The sequence below is a fragment of the Mytilus trossulus genome, chromosome 14, assembly GCF_036588685.1.
Source record: "Mytilus trossulus isolate FHL-02 chromosome 14, PNRI_Mtr1.1.1.hap1, whole genome shotgun sequence".
Taxonomy (NCBI): Eukaryota; Metazoa; Mollusca; class Bivalvia; order Mytilida; family Mytilidae; genus Mytilus; species Mytilus trossulus.
Genome location: NC_086386.1, coordinates 66,104,160 through 66,124,911, shown reverse-complemented (window position 1 = coordinate 66,124,911; position 20,752 = coordinate 66,104,160). Strand labels below are relative to the sequence as shown.

The 20,752-nt window shown below is 31.4% G+C and overlaps 1 protein-coding gene across 2 annotated transcripts in view; it reads left to right on the top strand.

Annotated features, from left to right (window-relative positions):
• Positions 1 to 19,775, top strand: part of LOC134696273 (large ribosomal subunit protein bL9m-like) — a 48,544-nt gene extending 28,769 nt beyond the window's left edge. For both annotated transcript variants that reach the window (XM_063557972.1, XM_063557973.1), the window contains exons 5-8: positions 5,566 to 5,616; positions 6,768 to 6,869; positions 13,617 to 13,700; positions 19,597 to 19,775. In XM_063557972.1, the coding sequence (XP_063414042.1) occupies positions 5,566 to 5,616; positions 6,768 to 6,869; positions 13,617 to 13,700; positions 19,597 to 19,743 (384 nt within the window). In that variant the 3' untranslated portion in view covers positions 19,744 to 19,775. The remainder of the gene's footprint in view (positions 1 to 5,565; positions 5,617 to 6,767; positions 6,870 to 13,616; positions 13,701 to 19,596) is intronic.
• The last annotated feature ends 977 nt before the right edge of the window (positions 19,776 to 20,752 follow it).

Sequence of the window (20,752 nt, the reverse complement as noted above, 5' to 3'; positions counted from 1 at the left end):
TGGAACATTTGAATTCGTGACTCACCTGTACCCACGAAACCAACAAAAATTGGTATCCAACAAATAATATTAGTTACATAGTGTGTTAGTGACCTAATACGATATATACGGGGTTAGTAAATTCCATCCACACTACTGTAACAAATTTATCTTACCGACTATCTTTATTTGTTGAATTTTGACTAGAGTTGTCTCAATTACAATCATATCAGGTCTTATTATTTTATATCAAAGTGTTCAAATCTATAACTTTAAGAATCTACTTTCATTGGTCTTATTTAAAGAGAAAAACTAATGTCAACAAATAGTGTCTTAGTCATCATGCAACTAATTTTTAGCTCACCTGGCCTAAAAGTCTAAAAGTCGTTAACTTTTACAAAAATCTTCTTTTTTGAAACTACCGGGCCAAATTTAACCAAACTTGACCACAACCATCATTGGGGTATCTAGTTTAACAAATGTGTCCCATGACCCGGCCAAACAACTGAGATGGTCACCATGGCTAAAAATGGAACATGGGGGTAAAATGTAGATTTTGGCATATAAATCTGTAACAGAAGCATTAAGTAAATTTGACATGGGGGTTAAATTGTTTATCAGGTCAAGATTTATCTGCCCTGAAATTTTCAGATGAATCGAACATCTGGTTGTTGGGTTGTTGACCCCTTAAGGAGTTTTTTTTAACAATTTTCATTAATTTTTATACGACCGCAAAAATTTTAATTTTTTGGTCTTGTATTGGTATTATGTTGGCGGCGTCAACATAGTCCTCTTCCTCGTCGTCCAAATACTTTTGGTTTTTGCACTATAACTTTAGTTTAAGTAAATAGAAATCTATGAAATTAAACACAAGGTTTATGACCATGATTGATTTTGTAAGTTTTGGTCCCAACAGTTTAGGAATTAGGGGCCAAAAAGGGCCCAAATAAGCATTTTCTTGGTTTTTTGCACTATAACTTTAGTTTAAGTAAATAGAAATCTATGAAATTTTGACACAAGGTTTATGACCATAAAAGGCAGGTTGGGATTGATTTTTGGAGTTTTGGAACTGTTTAGTAATTAGGGGCCAAAAAAGGGCCCAAATAGGCATTATTCTTGGGTTTTGCACAATAACTTTAGTATAAGTGAATAGAAATCAATTTAAACACAAGGTTTATGTTAATTTAATTACTACCACTGGGTCGATGCCTCTGCTGGTGGACTATTAGTCCCTGAGGGTATCACCAGCCCAGTAGCCAGTACTTCGGTACTGGCATGAAAATACGGATTTTTTGTGTTATTAAAATTTGCTGTTAGAAAATATTATAAATTATTATAAATTAAGGAATGTATCTCCCTCATGCAAAGCTCTGATTCCTTTCACGGATTTGGCTATACTTTTTGGACCTTTTGGATTATTAGCTCTTCATCTTTTATATAAGCTTTGGATTTTAAAATATTTTGGCCACGAGCATCACTGAAGAGACATGTATTGTCGAAATGTGCATCTGGTGCAAGAAAATTGGTACCGTTAATTTAATTACTACCACTGGGTCGATGCCTCTGCTGGTGGACTATTAGTCCCTGAGGGTATCACCAGCCCAGTAGCCAGTACTTCGGTACTGGCATGAAAATACGGATTTTTTGTGTTATTAAAATTTGCTGTTAGAAAATATTATAAATTAAGGAATGTATCTCCCTCATGCAAAGCTCTGATTCCTTTCACGGATTTGGCTATACTTTTTGGACCTTTTGGATTATTAGCTCTTCATCTTTTATATAAGCTTTGGATTTTAAAATATTTTGGCCACAAGCATCACTGAAGAGACATGTATTGTTGAAATGCGCATCTGGTGCAAGAAAATTGGTACCGTTAATTTAATTATGAACACAAAAGGAAGGTTGGGATTGATTTTGGGAGTTGAGATCCCAACAGTTTAGGAATTAGGGGCCAAAAAGGGCCCAAATAAGCATTTTCTTGGTTTTTTGCACTATAACTTTAGTTTAAGTAAATAGAAATCTATGAAATTTTGACACAAGGTTTATGACCACAAAAGGCAGGTTGGGATTGATTTTTGGAGTTTTGGAACTGTTTAGTAATTAGGGGCCAAAAAAGGGCCCAAATAGGCATTATTCTTGGGTTTTGCACAATAACTTTAGTATAAGTGAATAGAAATCAATTTAAACACAAGGTTTATGTTAATTTAATTACTACCACTGGGTCGATGCCTCTGCTGGTGGACTATTAGTCCCCGAGGGTATCACCAGCCCAGTAGCCAGTACTTCGGTACTGGCATGAAAATACGGATTTTTTGTGTTATTAAAATTTGCTGTTAGAAAATATTATAAATTATTATAAATTAAGTAATGTATCTCCCTCATGCAAAGCTCTGATTCCTTTCACGGATTTGGCTATACTTTTTGGACCTTTTGGATTATTAGCTCTTCATCTTTTATATAAGCTTTGGATTTTAAAATATTTTGGCCACGAGCATCACTGAAGAGACATGTATTGTCGAAATGTGCATCTGGTGCAAGAAAATTGGTACCGTTAATTTAATTACTACCACTGGGTCGATGCCTCTGCTGGTGGACTATTAGTCCCTGAGGGTATCACCAGCCCAGTAGCCAGTACTTCGGTACTGGCATGAAAATACGGATTTTTTGTGTTATTAAAATTTGCTGTTAGAAAATATTATAAATTAAGGAATGTATCTCCCTCATGCAAAGCTCTGATTCCTTTCACGGATTTGGCTATACTTTTTGGACCTTTTGGATTATTAGCTCTTCATCTTTTATATAAGCTTTGGATTTTAAAATATTTTGGCCACGAGCATCACTGAAGAGACATGTATTGTTGAAATGCGCATCTGGTGCAAGAAAATTGGTACCGTTAATTTAATTATGAACACAAAAGGAAGGTTGGGATTGATTTTGGGAGTTGAGATCCCAACAGTTTAGGAATAAGGCACCAAAAAGGGGTCCAAATAAGCATTTTTCTTGGTTTTCGCACCATAACTGTAGTATAAGTAAATAGAAATCTATGAAATTTAAACACAAGGTTTATGACCTTTAAAGGAAAGTTGGGATTGATTTTGGGAGTTTTGGTCCCAACAGTTTAGAAATAAGGGGCCCAAATGGGTCCAAAATTAAACTTTGTTTGATTTCATCAAAAGTTGAATAATTGGGGTTCTTTGATATGACGAATCTAACTGTGTATGTAGATTCTTAATTTTTGGTCCCGTTTTCAAATTGGTCTACATTAAGGTCCAAAAGGTCCAAAATTAAATTAAGTTTGATTTTAACAAAAATTGAATCCTCAGGGTTCTTTGATATGCTGAATCTAAAAATATACTTTGATTTTTGATTATTGACCCAGTTTTCAAGTTGGTCCAAATCAGGGTCCAAAATTAAGCTTTGTTTGATTTCATCAAAAATTGAATAATTGGGGTTCTTTAATATGCCAAATCTAACTGTGTATGTAGATTCTTAATTTTCGGTCCCGTTTTCAAATTGTTCTACATTAAGGTCCAAAGGGTCCAAAATTAAACTAAGATTGATTTTAACAAAAATTGAATTCTTGGGCTTCTTTGATATGCTGAATCTAAACATGTACTTAGATTTTTGATTATTGGCCCAGTTTTCAAGTTGGTCCAAATCAGGATTTCAAAATTATAATATTAAGTATTGTGCAATAGCAAGAAATTTTCAATTGCACAGTATTCAGCAATAGCAAGAAATCTTCAATTGTACAGTATTGTGCAATAGCAAGAAATTTTCAATTACACAGTATTGGTCAATAGCAAGAAATCTTCAATTGCACAGTATTGTGCAATAGCAAGTATTTTCAATTGCACAGTATTGTGCAATAGCAAGAAATATCTAATTGCACAATGTTGTGCAATAGCAAGAAATTTTCAATTGGAGTTATCTTTCTTTGTCCAGAATAGTAGTTGAATCAACTTAAATCATTGTTTTATACAATATACAATGTATTTTCACTTTTACTACCAACTGATAAATTAACACAATCTTTATTATTCAGTGATAACAATCACTTTTTTTTACATTTTAATATTTTATGATGTATTTAAATGAGCAGTTATTGTTGCAAACTCCATTAGAAATTTGAATTGAGATCAGTTTTGGAATAAGGGAAAGGGGAATGTGAAAAAAAATTGGGGGGGGGGGGGGGGGGTCAATCTTTCTCATTTCAGATTTCATAAATAAAAAGAAAATTTCTTCAAACATTTTTTTGGGAGGATTATTATTCAACAGCATAGTGAATTGCTCAAGGGCCAAAAAAAAATTGAGTTCATTAGACCATTCAACCTATGCCAACATTTGATAAAAATATATTCAACCTATGCCTACAAACAAAATACAATAGATGTTGTTATAACAATTATTAATTAAAAAAAGGTAAAATACAGTCAGTATATTTTAGCATTAAATATTACGACATAATTAGTTAAAAATTCAAAACAAAAATAAAGTAATTTGAAAAATTGTAGTAAAAATGGAAATATCAAAAAAATTCTAAAAGACAAATTTGTAAAATAAAACCCTTGATACTAGAAAAATTGAGTTAAACTAAATATTATTATAAAAATTATAAAAAAATAGACAAAATTTCTAAAATTTAACATTTAAATATAACAATACTTGAGAAAAAAAGAGAAAAAAGCTATTTCATTTGTGCAAATTTTTAATTTTTGTTCATTATTTTGTTGTATCTAATATGAAGCATACTTGATAATTAGATAATAATAAGATAATTTGCAAAACTACTATATATAATGAGTAATTTTTATAAACAAACACTCATGGAGTCATTACTTTGTGACCAACATTAAAAGATGCCCAAATTAAGGACCACTTTGTAAAAAAACCACTAAAGACTAGAATATGCCGTTTAACCATCCTAAGACATGTCTTACTCCCGAGATAGTTTTGTGAAACTGGTGCTAGAGACTCAAGGATAAAGTTGAACATGACACCAGTTGATTGTACAGATGCAGCATCATATCTTATAGTGTGACTATTGAGACAATCATATTAGTGAAACTCGCTTTATTCTCTGTATGTGTTGAAATTAATAGTGAACATTTAACTTAGATATTTTAAATGAGTCAGTCTTTATGAAATACCCAAACTAATTCCTTTGTGAAATAGAGATCCTCATCACACTCAATTACCTACCTTTTCACTAAACTTGACTTGTAAAACACAATGTATATTGAGTATTCTTTAACGCTAGGTTTAAACTGGTTGTAGATTGATTAGCCCCTAATTAATTTATGTTTTTATAACACTTAATCTGTAACAAATTATTCAACCTATGCCAACATTTTTTCACACAATTTTATAACTAAATTTCAAAATGTTGGCATAGGTTAAATGAATCCTTAAGCTGCAGATTGAAGTTACTCATATTGTTAATACTGTGAATTCATTGGATACTAATTTATCATGGATTTCATGGATAAAAAGTAAGAATGTTGTAACAAAAATAGTTACTGATTATTCCTAAAACAAATCATAGGATTACCTCAGACTGACATTAACATCTATTGTCCATTTCAGGAAACAGGAGAAATTAGGAAATATAAAAACTTCACACCCTATACAAGAAAGGTAAAGAACATAATTAAAGGATGTAATAGATAAGGAATACTTGAAAAAGAAAACAAAACTTCAAATATACATATGTTTTTGGCCAATTGCAAATAATTCAAAAATTATCACTTTTGACACAAGCATAAAGTTAGTGGGTGCCATTTATTGTCTTGAATGCTATATATCAGATAAACTTTATTAATTTCTTATCTTTATCTTGCTTAAACTAGTTATGGCACCTCAACGGAAACGGCACAAATGTGAAAAAAAAAATCCAAATCCAAATCTTTCATTATAAGACTCAATTTGATGAAACTTTATGGAAATGTTACCTGGTATGCCTAGATAAAACTTTAGGATTTAGAAATTCCAAAATGGCAGCCATTTTCATGGAAACAGGGTGAAAGTTTAACATTGGCCCTATTGGAAAACATACAAAAGCTGAATTTTCTTAAAGAAAATAAGATTAAAACCAATGCAACTTAATTGGTATGTAACATGTAATTAGCTGAAGTGGTACCTGTCTTTGGAATTTTGAAAATGGTTACTTACCATGGAAACCAAAAAAAATCAAAATGCATGAATCTTGATACAAATGATAAGTAGCATACGCAGAGTTGATGCCTGATTGGAATTTTCAAATTGGCTGCCGTTACCATGGAAACGACAAAAAAGTAAACAATTTCAAAATGATTCAAACTGTCTAAAAATTTACAGTTATGATCACTAACATGTCAAGATGCGATGTTCCACTTTTGAATGTTCATAATGGCTGCTGTTTTCCTGGCAATGGAGGGACGAGGGTGCCATCCATTATTGCTAGCAATTACAAATCTAGTTACTGGTGATATTTGTTTTTCATTTCAGTATTTCAATGAAGAAATCTTCACAATGTTGAATTACTAATGTATTTACTTTTTGAACATCAATCAAAGATTGTAAAAATACAAGTTTGTAATGTTTAAACATTTTTTTATGCTGCTTTTTATTGGTTCTTACTGATTTGACTGTTTACTTAAAAAACTTGGAAATCTAGAAGTAAAAAAAAAGCAAAATAATTCATTTGCATTTATTTCTTTGTAAATAGATATTTTATGTAAAGAACCTGCTATGATGCTATGACTGTCTATGATGAAAAGTATTTATGTCAAATGGTTTTATCATTATAGTTTTTGAAGGAAATATCAGAATTACACCTTCCCATACCAATGAATGGAGACACCAAATGGCAGCTAGAACAGTCACATGTCAGAATAGCTCTCAGACTTTTGGTAAATATCAAAAGCACAAACCAAGCATTTTTTGGGGCACAATGTTGTTTTTTAAATGAATTGTTACTTGAAAGAGATTGTGTGCTTAAGAAGGAAAGTGAAAAGATTATGGATCAACAGTTTGTTTAAGAAGGGAAACAAAAAAATATTGTTTATCTTTATTGAAAGCTAAAAAAAATATTTCTTGTTAAAATTGAATACAATTATTTGTCTCAAGACAAAAAAAAAACCAACATTTTAACAAATTGATACATTTTACAAAAAAATCATAATCAGATGAAAAAGTGTGTTTTACATCTGTTGGTAGCAATGTGCTTTGGGCAGGAAAATATTGAAATTTTTCTTTATCAAGAACAACAGTGTATCTGATATTTATAGATGGGCAGGAATTCACTAATGCTACTTTAGTGTGACATTGTAAGAAAAAAATAAAAATCATTATAAGCTTCTAAATTTTTTACAAATTATTGCTACAAATGGTGTCCTTCTATTTGTAACCAAAAAATCATTTTCAAACTTGCGTCAGTTTGGATTACCAATGCAAATAATGAATTTGGAGCATGTAACATGGACACTTTTTCCAAATTGAGATTAATGATTCCTTAACTTATTCAACATTCAATATCATATATATTGATCACAAAACATTGTCTATCATCAAAACTCTAAAATGTATATTTTCATTTCTTTCAGAAATTTTGTGAAAACAAGTTTCCTCTACTTTTCTGTCAATGTTACATGCAATGTTTAAGAGATAAATACAGTAAGAATCATTTTCTTTCTGAACATGTAAAGGCTCTTTTTCATTGTGTTACCCTCACATTAAAAAATTATATTAATATTTTTGCAATTATCTCATTTCTGTCATAAAATAGTGACTTAAATGTTGCATGTAACGTGGACACAAAATATATGAATAATGAACCATGCCAGAATTGACCTTAAAAGATATAAAAAGCCTCCAAACAACCATCTGAATGTAAATTATACAATTATACTGCCACATTTCTCATATATGATATTATTTAAATAGTGGTTAATACCAAAACCATTCACCTAAATTTCAGACAGCAGACATATTTTTTAACTATACCAGTAGTTATGCTTGTTCATGGTGGTACACTATGGAAGGCTAAATTAAAAGATATTCAAATGTCAAAATAACCAGAAAAATCAAATTAAGACCAAAGATAGATCAATTGATGAAGGAGTCATCCAAAATTTCCACAACATGAAACATTTTTATATCAGTAAGTTTAAGCAACCCGTTTTTTTATGCACAGGGATGAGATTGATAAGAAGACAACCACACAACCATCAGCATCCACAAGTGTCGCACTCAATAACTAATACTGACAAAGTAAGGGTACAAAATGATTACATGTATCCCTCATTCATGTAATAATAATAATAATAATAATAATAAATTCTTTATTTAAAGAGGGTAAACTCAGTTAGTTACAATAAACTAATCTTCCCTGAGGCCCTCACATACAAATTACAATACAATCAAAACAGATATTTACACATAGTTAGTTTACAGTCATGTAGTTCAATGTATTGTTATTAACATAAGATATAATGCTGTTTAAGAAGTATACATGTAGTCAAAAAAATCAAATGAAAATAAAAAATATACATTACAAATGCATTGTCATGATTGTAGCAAATATTTCTTATCAGGATTGTGTTAGGTACTTCTTGATACTTTGCTTAAAAGTAAAAGTGTTTTGAGCCTTACGCATTTTGTGTGGTAGTCCATTCCATAATACTGATCCAGAATAAGCAAAGGATTTCTTAAATAGTTCAGCTTTTGGCTTAGGAACTATCAGATTACCTTGAGTGACACCTCTTAAGGAGTAAGGATTATTATCTGATTTCAGTTTAAACTTTTGAACTAGGTACATTGGTGCTTCCATACGCATACATTTATATAGAAGTAAATATTTGTGGTAATTTATTCTATTGTCAACTGTCATCCACCCAAGTTTTTTAAATAAGGGGGCTGAGGGGGATAAAGGATCTGCATCTAGAATTAATCTTGCTGCTCTTTTTTGGAGTTTTAAAATTCTTGTTTTCCCTTCATTTTTACATTCACCCCAAATAATACAGCAGTAGTCAATTAAGGGAAGAATATACCCATTGTAATATGTTTTCCTTGCATTTATATCTAAAAACTTCTTTATTTTAGAAAGAAGGTATATTCTGGATGATATATTAGCACAAACTTGGTCAATTTGATTTTTCCAGTTAAGTGTGTTGTCAATTTTAACACCTAATAATTTTTCACATGAAGAATTTTGTAAAACTTTTGAATTTATTATCAAGTTTGGTTGATAAGTCTGAATTGATAGTTTCTGTTTTGTTCCAGTAACCAAACATTTTGTTTTATTTGCATTAATGAACATGTTGTTCATTTTACACCACTCTTCAACCCTGTATAAATCTTCTTGAACATCATCATGTATGTTTTCTATGTTTTTCCCAGATTTATGAAGAGTGGTGTCATCAGCATATAGGTCTGTTTCACAATTTTCAATACATAAGGGAAGGTCGTTTATAAATAGTACAAACAATAGGAGACCAAGTATAGAACCTTGGGGGACACCAAATTTTATATGTTGTTGTTCAGAATAAACATTACAAATGTTTACCTGCTGTTTTCTGTTATTGAGGTATGACTTAAAAAAACTAACATGTGACACAGTTACACTTAAAATTAATAGTATGAAAAACCAAGACAAAATATGGACAAATATACGAGAGGTTGATACAGCTGCATTTATTGAGAATCTTATTTTCAATCGTTTACATAACTTCTATAAAGAACAATTTGGGTTTCATCTTTGAGGTTGTTGTCTGATAGACATATTACCCAATATCTCGTTTTATTTCTGCTGGTAAATCTTACATTTATGATAACTTTTTAAGGTTTAAACAATAAATTTTATTTCAAACATTCAAAACAAGTTTCTTGTTTCTTGTTTTCTGTCTCCAACATTTTCAACTATCTATCTGAAAAAAAACAACAAAAAAAAACAATTAATCTACCCTTAATCAGAACCAAAATCCATGCATAGATTATAAAATTTACAATAATATAGAAACTCTCAAATATCTTGTTTCGATTTTTCAATGCCATTTCATCTTGAAAACTTGTTACCTAAACTACAGGAAGCCACAATTTAAAGGGCCCCATAATGACCAGTGTAAAACAATTCAGAAGAGAAAACCAACACCCACTAGACCATAGTCCTGTTTTCAACTTTATTTGGCCTTCTTTTACTTTGTTGTTTTATAATTAGCGTCACTGAAGAGTCTTTTGTAAACGAAAAGCGTTTCTGGCCTACAAAATTTCAATTCTGTTATCCATGATGAGTTTATTATTATTATTTTGAAATCAGAAGGAGCCTGAACCTCTTATAATGCAAAAGATATTCTGGAATGTCAATTATTGGCATAACAATTAAAAAAAATATGTTACAAATGGAATTTCTCATGATTTCTATAATGAGCATCAGTAAATACACATGATACATGTGTTGACTGGTGATTGAAAAGGGATAAATAAACAAGATTTTGAAATAACTATCTTCTACACTGCTGTAGAATGGTCAAATTGGAGATCACTAGTATGTCTGCATACACAGTCACCATCATCTGGTTTTCTGACACAGACAAACACTACTATCTGACTGGCTTAAAGGACCGTCACCACCTGACTCACTAATAGGGACCTTATCAGACTGGCTAACACAGACATCATAATCTGCCAGGCTGATAGCTAGGGTTATCACCATTTGACAGGCTGAAAGGGATATCACCATCTGACTGGCTGACAGGGTTATCACCATTTGACAGGCTGAAAGGGATATCACCATCTGACTGGCTGACAGGGACATCACCATCTGACTGGCTGCCAGGGACATCACCATCTGACTGGTTGACAGGGACAGTATCTTTTTGCAGCATCTTCCTGAGAGTTTTCTTCATCACATTTATTGCTGATCAACTTTTTCCTTTTTAGGTTTATATTGCCTGTAGATTTTTTTTATTAAAAATTGCATGTAAATTTTCAAGACCGACACCAATTTTGTTGTCAATGAAGAAAATACACTTCTAAAAAGAATGTCTAAATTTAGAAATAAAGATGAAGTTTGATGGTGGTAAAACAAGTTAAATTATCAATAATCTCTTAATAGAGCAAAGGAGTTAGTAATTGTTATCAGTTCTGTTCATGCATGTAACATTGACAGAAAGTAAAAGGTTGTATGTCAATGTTACATACATGAAGACCAGAAGATGAAAGTGGTGTGCTTAATAGTCAACTTTGGAGAAATAATAAAATTGCTGCCCAGTAATATCTAATTAATCATTTAGGTTATAAAATGTTATATAAATGTCTGACTTTAAGAAAGTAATACCTTTGCATGTAACATAAAAAAATCTGGACACAAAATATTGTTGTCAATGTTTCTAACTAGTGTTAAAAGACAAATTAAACAGGAAAACATAAAAACGCTTTAATTTTGTAAAATAAAAAAAAAGATAATAGCTCCATATGGCAGTAAGTTTTGTTTACGCATGTAACACTGGCCTGAACATGTGAAAGTCTAAATAATAGACTCTGTCAATGTTACATACACAATTTCTTAATGAAAAAAAAGTTTAATTTGGGTTTACTTTATACATTATTTTTTAAAATAAGTATCATAATAATAACTTCGAATATTAAAAATTAGATTAACTGTTGATTTCAACACAGTAAAATCTTCTCATGTAACACAAAAAAGACCTGATACAAAAATCGTAGTCCATGTTACTCATAAAGTTATCATAGGAGCATCAAAGAAATGTGTGATGACAATATTTCAGATGTTAGTCATTTATAAACTCAGATAAACTCATTTTAAAGCTCATAACAGAGGTTTGGAAATCAATGCTTTTAAAACATTATAATTCTGGGTTATGTACAAATGATGAGGAAAAATTGCTAGTCAATCAGGAAAAAATAAACACAAATAATTAAAACTCATTTATTTCTTTAATATCATTTTAATGAAGCAAATTTTAAATTTCAACAAGATTTTATTGATTGAATAATTGTATGCACATTTATTAGGTTGTAGCATGTAACCTGGACGCAGAAGATGTGTCAATGTTACATGCCTTTAAACGATAAGAATTACAAGTAAATATTGTAAAGTCTAGAAATCAAGAAAGATTAACATCTTCTCTGTTAAAAATTCAGCATAAATTTACATTTGATTTAATATTATGCACTGGCCAGTTATGCTTTAAGTGTAATAAAGTAATATTGTTTTTATTCTGGTGTCAATGTTACATTTTATGTTTTCAAATTAAGTGGCCAGTTATCTTTATAATGCTGAGAATGAATACAAGTACTAGTTAATCAAATTGGCAATTAATCTGTGGTATTTCATGTAAAAAATTAGATTGATAAGGCAAACTGTACAAAAAAAAGCTTTTGCATGTATCATAGACACTTTTCCTTGGTAAATATTTTCGTGTCAATGTTATGTACAGAAATCTCTCCAGCAATAAAATGAATATCGTAAGGGTCAAACCTGTTTAAATACAAGATAAACTTATATTTTTTGACAAAATTGCAAAGCAAGTCACACATCATTATCAAAGAACCTAATTTACACAAAAAGTGCATGTAACACTTCATTGTGAGGTCAAAATTAACCTGGTCCCACTCTTTTATCATCTGCTTGATCACTGGTAGATGCCAAGTGTGAAAGATGACAAAGCCACATTTTAATGTAATTATCAGTGGGTTGAAATTTGAAAAAAATAGTTATGTTAATGCTTACTATAAAAAGTATACAACTGTTATAAAAAGATGAGTATTATTGGGCAGTATTGACACGAAAATGAAATAAATTTTCTTACCTTCTATATTTTTCAAACTTCAATTGATTGATAAAAATCATGAAATCCAAATTGTAACCATTGTTGACACCTTTCAAAATTTGCCATGCTGGACCAATAACTTGCTTCCAAAGCTAATCAGCTAATGAAAAGGTGCATGTAACATTTGTTGACCCGAAAAGTTACATGCACTTGTCCATTTTCAAACGTATTTTATTTGCAGCAATAATCGGATTCTGTACAAAATGGGGTTTCTAAATGATAGACCGATCATTTTGCAGTTGATTTTCAACTATTATAGTAGAACAATTCTTCAGGCATATTCTAAATCTGACTAGGGGTTTTGCCACTGCAGAAATGTCACACTTTTTGTCTACAGTTTTCAACTGCCAGCACATAACAAGTGCTGATTTTTTATTTTTTTTTTTAATTGGATCCATTTTTTTTGCATGTGGCAATAAAGACTAACCCACTTTGCTTTTAAACAATGTTTATTCTCCATATTTGCATGATTTCTTTATTTTTTAATTGGATAAACACTATTGACCCTAAAATTTCACTAGTGAATTCCTGCCCATATAGTAATGAATTTCAATCTGTTTTATAGCTGAAATGGGAATGCCATTTAAATTTGTTTAAAGAATGAGGATTATCTGGGGAATAGAGTGAAACTGGAAATATTAGTATATACTTACTTTTATATGAGTTTTTGGTAATGATTGCATGAAAAACCATATGATACTGACTTCTATACTATTAAGTAGGGATGTCAAGGTTACTGGAATTAAATTAATTGACAAATAACATTTTGCCTTTTAACCATTTAATCGTCTTTTTTTTTTAATTCAGAATGTAGAAATATCAGACGAAGGCTGCATAGAACTTCCAGAAGAGCCTGTAACTACACCAGGAAGATTAACACTTGGAATAACTGTAAGTAGACAACTTCCTTTTTTATGAGCATTTTGACATATAGAAGTCATTTGGTTGTGCAACAAAATTTTCTTACTGCTCACACAACTGACCTACCAACAACTGTCATGCAAGTAGGAGATTTAGGTAGCTGTAAAACAAGATTTAACACGACATTTTCTTCGCAAAATTCATGTACCAGGTCAAAAATATTGGTTCATATAGTCTTATGTTTGAATTTGCGAGGTTTTGTAGACATTATAATTTTTAGCTAATCTGGCCCAAAGGGCCCAGTGAGCTTTTCTCATCACTTGGCGTCCGGCGTACGGCGTCATCGCTCATCATTGTAAACTTTTACAAAAATCTTCTCCTCTGAAACTACTGTGCCAAATTTAACCAAACTTGGCTACAATCATCATTGGGGTATCTAGTTTAAAAATTGTGTCTGGTGACCCTGCCAACCAACCAAGTAGTCGCTATGGCTAAAAATAGAACAGAGGGGTAAAATGCAGTTTTTGGCTTATAACTCAAAAACCAAAGCATTTAGGGCAAATCTGACTGAAGTGAAAATGTTGATCAGGTCAAGATCTATCTGCCCTGAAATTTTCAGATGAATCGGACAACCTGAATTGGTAATTTTAAGGAAATATTGCCGTTTTTGGTTATTATCTTGAATATTTTTATAGATAGAGATAAACTGTAAACAGCAATAATTTACAGCAAAGTAAGACCTAAAAATATTCAACATGACCAAAATATTCAATTGACCCTCTAAGGAGTTATTGCCTTTATAGTCAATTTTTAACATTTTTCATATAATTTGTAAATTTTTGCTAACATTTTCCACTGAAAAAAACTGGGCCAATCACTAAAGATACAGATAATTGTAAGCAGCAAGAATGTTCAGTAAAGTCAGGCCTACAAACATATCACCATCACCAAAACACCATTTTGTCATGAATCCATCTGTGTCCTTAGTTGAATATTCACATAGACCAAGGTGAGTGACACAGGCTCTTTAGAGCCTCTAGTTTGTAAATCTTAGTAATCTTTTACAAAAATCTTCTCCTCTGAAACTACTGGGCTAAATTAATCCAAATTGGCCACAATCATTTTTGGGGTATTTCGTTTAAAAAATGTGTCTGGTGACCGGCGATCCAACTAAGATGGTCGCCACGGCTAAAAATAGAACTAGGGATTCAATGCAGTTTTTGGTGAACAACTCAAAAACCAAAGTAATTATGAGCAAATCTTTTGAGGTAAAATTGTTCATCAGGTCAAGATCTATCTGTCAGGTCAAGATCTATCTGCCCTGAAATTTTCAGATGAATCAGACAACCCGTTGTTGGGTTGTTGCCCCTGAATTGGTAATTTTATGGAAATTTTACTGTTTTGGGGTTATTATCTTGAATATTATTATAGATAGAGATAAACTATAAACAGCAAAAATGTTGAACAAAGTAAGATTTACAAATAAGTCAACAGGTTCAAAATGTTCAGTTGACCTGTTTTGGAGTTATTGCTCTTTATAGTCAATTTTTAACCATTTTTCTTAAATCTTAGTAATCTTTTTACAAAAATCTCTTCCTATTTGGCCACACTCATCATTGGGGTATCTAGATTAAAACTTGTGTCCGGTGACCCTGCCAACCAACCAAGAAGGCTGCCATGGCTAAAAATAGAACAGAGGGGTAAAATGCATTTTTTGGCTTATTACTCAAAAACCAAAGCATTTAGAGCAAATCTGACTGGGGTTTACTCGTTTATCAGGTCAAGATCTATCTGCCCTTAAATTTTCAGATGAATCAGACAACCAGTTGTTGGGTTGCTGCCCCTAAATTGGTAATTTAAAGGAAATTTTGCTGTTTTTAGTTATTATCTTGAATACTATTCTAGATAGAGATAAACTATAAACAGCAATAATGTTCAGAAAAGTAAGATTCACAAATAAGTCAACATGACTGAAATGGTCAATTGACCCCCTAAGGAGTTATTGTCCTTTATAGTCAATTTTTAACAATATTTATAAAATTTGTAAATTTTTACTAATATTTTACACTGAAGCTACTGGGTCAAGTTCATTATAGATAGAGATAATTGTAAGCAGCAATAATGTTCAGTAAAGTAAGATGTACAAACACATCACCATCACCAAAACACAATTTTGTCATGAATCCATCTGCTTACTTTGTTAAATATTCTCATAAACCAAGGTGAGCGACACAGGCTCTTTAGAGCCTCTAGTTTATCAAGTCAAGATCTATATGCCCTGAAATTTTCAGATGAATCAGACAACCCATTGTTAGGATGCTGCACCTGAATTGATAATTTTAGGGAAATTTTGCTGTTTTTGGTTATTATCTTGAATATTTTTCAGCAAAGTTAAGACCTGAAAATAAAATAAGTCAACATGACCAAAATGAGTCAATTTTTAACAATTTTCATAAAATTTGTAAATTTTTACTAACATTTTCCACTGAAACTACTGGGCCAATCATTATAGATAGAGATAATTGTAAGCAGCAAGAATGTTCAGTAAAGTAAGATCTACAAACACATCACCATCACCTAAACACAATTTTGTCATGAATCCATCTGCTTACTTTGTTAAATATTCACATAAACCAAGGTGAGCGACACAGGCTCTTTAGAGCCTCTAGTTTATCAAGTCAAGATCTATCTGCCCTGAAATTTTCAGATGAATCAGACAACCCATTGTTAGGATGCTGCACCTGAATTGATAATTTTAGGGAAATTTTGCTGTTTTTGGTTATTATCTTGAATATTTTTCAGCAAAGTAAGACCTGAAAATAAAATAAGTCAACATGACCAAAATGAGTCAATTTTTAACAATTTTCATAAAATTTGTAAATTTTTACTAACATTTTCCACTGAAACTACTGGGCCAATCATTATAGATAGAGATAATTGTAAGCAGCAAGAATGTTCAGTAAAGTAAGATCTACAAACACATCACCATCACCTAAACACAATTTTGTCATGAATCCATCTGCTTACTTTGTTAAATATTCTCATAAACCAAGGTGAGCGACACAGGCTCTTTAGAGCCTCTAGTTTATCAAGTCAAGATCTATCTGCCCTGAAATTTTCAGATGAATCAGACAACCCATTGTTAGGATGCTGCACCTGAATTGATAATTTTAGGGAAATTTTGCTGTTTTTGGTTATTATCTTGAATATTTTTCAGCAAAGTAAGACCTGAAAATAAAATAAGTCAACATGACCAAAATGAGTCAATTTTTAACAATTTTCATAAAATTTGTAAATTTTTACTAACATTTTCCACTGAAACTACTGGGCCAATCATTATAGATAGAGATAATTGTAAGCAGCAAGAATGTTCAGTAAAGTAAGATCTACAAACACATCACCATCACCTAAACACAATTTTGTCATGAATCCATCTGCTTACTTTGTTAAATATTCTCATAAACCAAGGTGAGCGACACAGGCTCTTTAGAGCCTCTAGTTTATCAAGTCAAGATCTATCTGCCCTGAAATTTTCAGATGAATCAGACAACCCATTGTTAGGTTGCTGCCCCTGAATTGATAATTTTAGGGAAATTTTGCTGTTTTTGGTTATTATCTTGAATATTTTTCAGCAAAGTAAGACCTGAAAATAAAATAAGTCAACATGACCAAAATGAGTCAATTTTTAACAATTTTCATAAAATTTGTAAATTTTTACTAACATTTTCCACTGAAACTACTGGGCCAATCATTATAGATAGAGATAATTGTAAGCAGCAAGAATGTTCAGTAAAGTAAGATCTACAAACACATCACCATCACATAAACACAATTTTGTCATGAATCCATCTGCTTACTTTGTTAAATATTCTCATAAACCAAGGTGAGCGACACAGGCTCTTTAGAGCCTCTAGTTTATCAAGTCAAGATCTATCTGCCCTGAAATTTTCAGATGAATCAGACAACCCATTGTTAGGATGCTGCACCTGAATTGATAATTTTAGGGAAATTTTGCTGTTTTTGGTTATTATCTTGAATATTTTTCAGCAAAGTAAGACCTGAAAATAAAATAAGTCAACATGACCAAAATGAGTCAATTTTTAACAATTTTCATAAAATTTGTAAATTTTTACTAACATTTTCCACTGAAACTACTGGGCCAATCATTATAGATAGAGATAATTGTAAGCAGCAAGAATGTTCAGTAAAGTAAGATCTACAAACACATCACCATCACCTAAACACAATTTTGTCATGAATCCATCTGCTTACTTTGTTAAATATTCTCATAAACCAAGGTGAGCGACACAGGCTCTTTAGAGCCTCTAGTTTATCAAGTCAAGATCTATCTGCCCTGAAATTTTCAGATGAATCAGACAACCCATTGTTAGGTTGCTGCCCCTGAATTGATAATTTTAGGGAAATTTTGCTGTTTTTGGTTATTATCTTGAATATTTTTCAGCAAAGTAAGACCTGAAAATAAAATAAGTCAACATGACCAAAATGAGTCAATTTTTAACAATTTTCATAAAATTTGTAAATTTTTACTAACATTTTCCACTGAAACTACTGGGCCAATCATTATAGATAGAGATAATTGTAAGCAGCAAGAATGTTCAGTAAAGTAAGATCTACAAACACATCACCATCACCAAACACAATTTTGTCATGAATCCATATGTGTCCTTTGTTGAATATTCACATAGACCAAGGTTGAATATAGATTTTGGCTTATAAATCTACAACCAAAGCATTTAGAGCAATTCTTACGGGGTTAATTTGTATAACAGATCAATATCTATCTGCTATGAAATTTTCAGATGAATTGGACAACTGGTAAAATGTTTGGTTGCTGCCCCCTGTTGGTAATTTGTAAAGAAATTTCCGGGTTTTGGTTGTTATCTTGAATACTTTTATAGTTAGAGACAAACTGTAAACAGGAATAATGTTCAGCAAAGTACGATCTCATAATAAGTCAACATGACCACAATAGTCAGTTGACCCCTTAAAGAGTTATTGCCCTTTATAGTCAATTTTTAACAATTTTCATTTAATTTGGTAAATTTTTTGTAAATTTAAAAAAAATATTTCCTCTGTATCTAAAATGCCATGCAAGTCTATATAGATAGAAAAAATTGTAAGTAGCAATAATGTTCAGTAAATAAGTAAGATCTTCAAACATATCACCATCACCAAAACACAGTTTGTTATATGTTGAATATAACTGATCTTTATTCATGAATTTGGATAGCGTGATTTGCACTTTTGTTAAATTACCTTACTTGGTTGTTGGTTAACAGTAATAATCTATCTGTGTCCTTTGTTAAATATGCACATAAACAAGGTGAGCAACACAGGCTCTTTAGAGTCTCTAGTTTAAGCATATGATAAAAAGATCATACTTTGTCATTTTGATATCAGAGGTATTATCAGCCCTCTGTCATTGGGATGGTTAATGGGGATCAGGGGCAATTTGCAACAGCAAAGTGTATAGTGTATTGCACAAAAGCAAAATATTTGATATACATTCAAATCATTTAACCAATTCTGAGTTCTTTGACTACAGTTAACTATTCTGTGTTAGAAACCTATTATGTGTCAAATATTTAATTACGATCTAAAATTCAGACCTGCGTCAATGCGAATATTGTGTCAATTTTTGCCCTAACTGTTCAGGGTTGGACCAATGGGGCCGTAACCAGCTGCGCTTGGCAAAGCAATTTTTTTTTTAAACTTTATTTGTCCTATTAGAATCAAATAAGCCATAGATTTGTTGTAAATTTACGCATGGACTGGACTCATGAATAATTTTTTGCATAAATATAAAGAATTGAGAATACCATACATAGGATAGCTCACTTTGTGGTTCTATTATGAGGAATGGTCTTAAAATAAAAATAAAATGTTTTCTTCCTTTCAATTTCAGATAAACAATACAAAATCAGTGAAGTTTAGAAGTACAGTATACCTTAAGTACAAAGATCCAGTGAAACAAAGGAAGCATCCGGAGCCACAGATAACAGTATGGAGAAATGAACCCCTAGAGCATGATGAATTGATACACTCTAATTGAATAAAATAAAGTTTACTTGATATTCAAGTTTATTGGTTGTTTCTTTTGATTGTTCTGCACATACGTATGTAACTTTGTCACATTTTAAGGTCACCTGACCCATAGGTCAAGTGAGCTATTCTCAACAATAACTGTTGTCTGTTTAACTTACAACTGAACCAAATGTAGGCAAATCTAGTTACATTCATTATTTGGTATCTTGTTTCAAAACTTGCCTGTTGATGCTGTCTGCCTACTATTATTTTCAGCCATGTCGACCTTGTTTAACAAGGTCGACATGGCTGAAAATAGAACAAAAGGGTAACACATGTTTATGTTTATAGCTTGCTATTTTGGTGTGAGCCAAGGCTCCATGTTGAAGACCTTTCTTTGACCTACAATGGTTAAATTTTACAAATTGTGACCTAGATGGAGAGTTTTCTCATTGGCAAACCAGATTTTCTTATATCTATTTGTCTTTTATTTTGAAAACCACTGAAGATAAAGAAATTCTGTCAGATGATTTTATTGTCAAGATCTATCTACTGTGTATATTCATCGATTCTTCTAATAAAAAAGTTATAATTGTCCTTGAATGACACATTTTTATACTACGGTCAAAAAAATTGCTGATGTATATTGGAATCATATTGTCGTCGTTTGCATAGTCCGAAAAAATTTGGATAGTAAATATAATGTAATTTAAACACCAGGCTTATGACCACAAAAGAAAAGTTGGGATTGAAATTGGAGGTTATGGTCCCAACAATTTTTTTATAAATGAAAAAGAAAATTTCTTAAAAAATTTTATTTTATGTGCCATAAAAATGAGATGGGGAGGGGGTCAATTGGCAACAGCATAGTGTATTGCACAAAAGCTAGAAAAGGAATATAATTTCAAATCACATAACCAATTCAAGTTCTTTCACTACAGTTATTCTGTGTCAATAGAGACAATACTTTATTAATAAACCTCAGACACATAGGTGTACAAGAGGACATCATATATACACATGTTTATTCATTCACA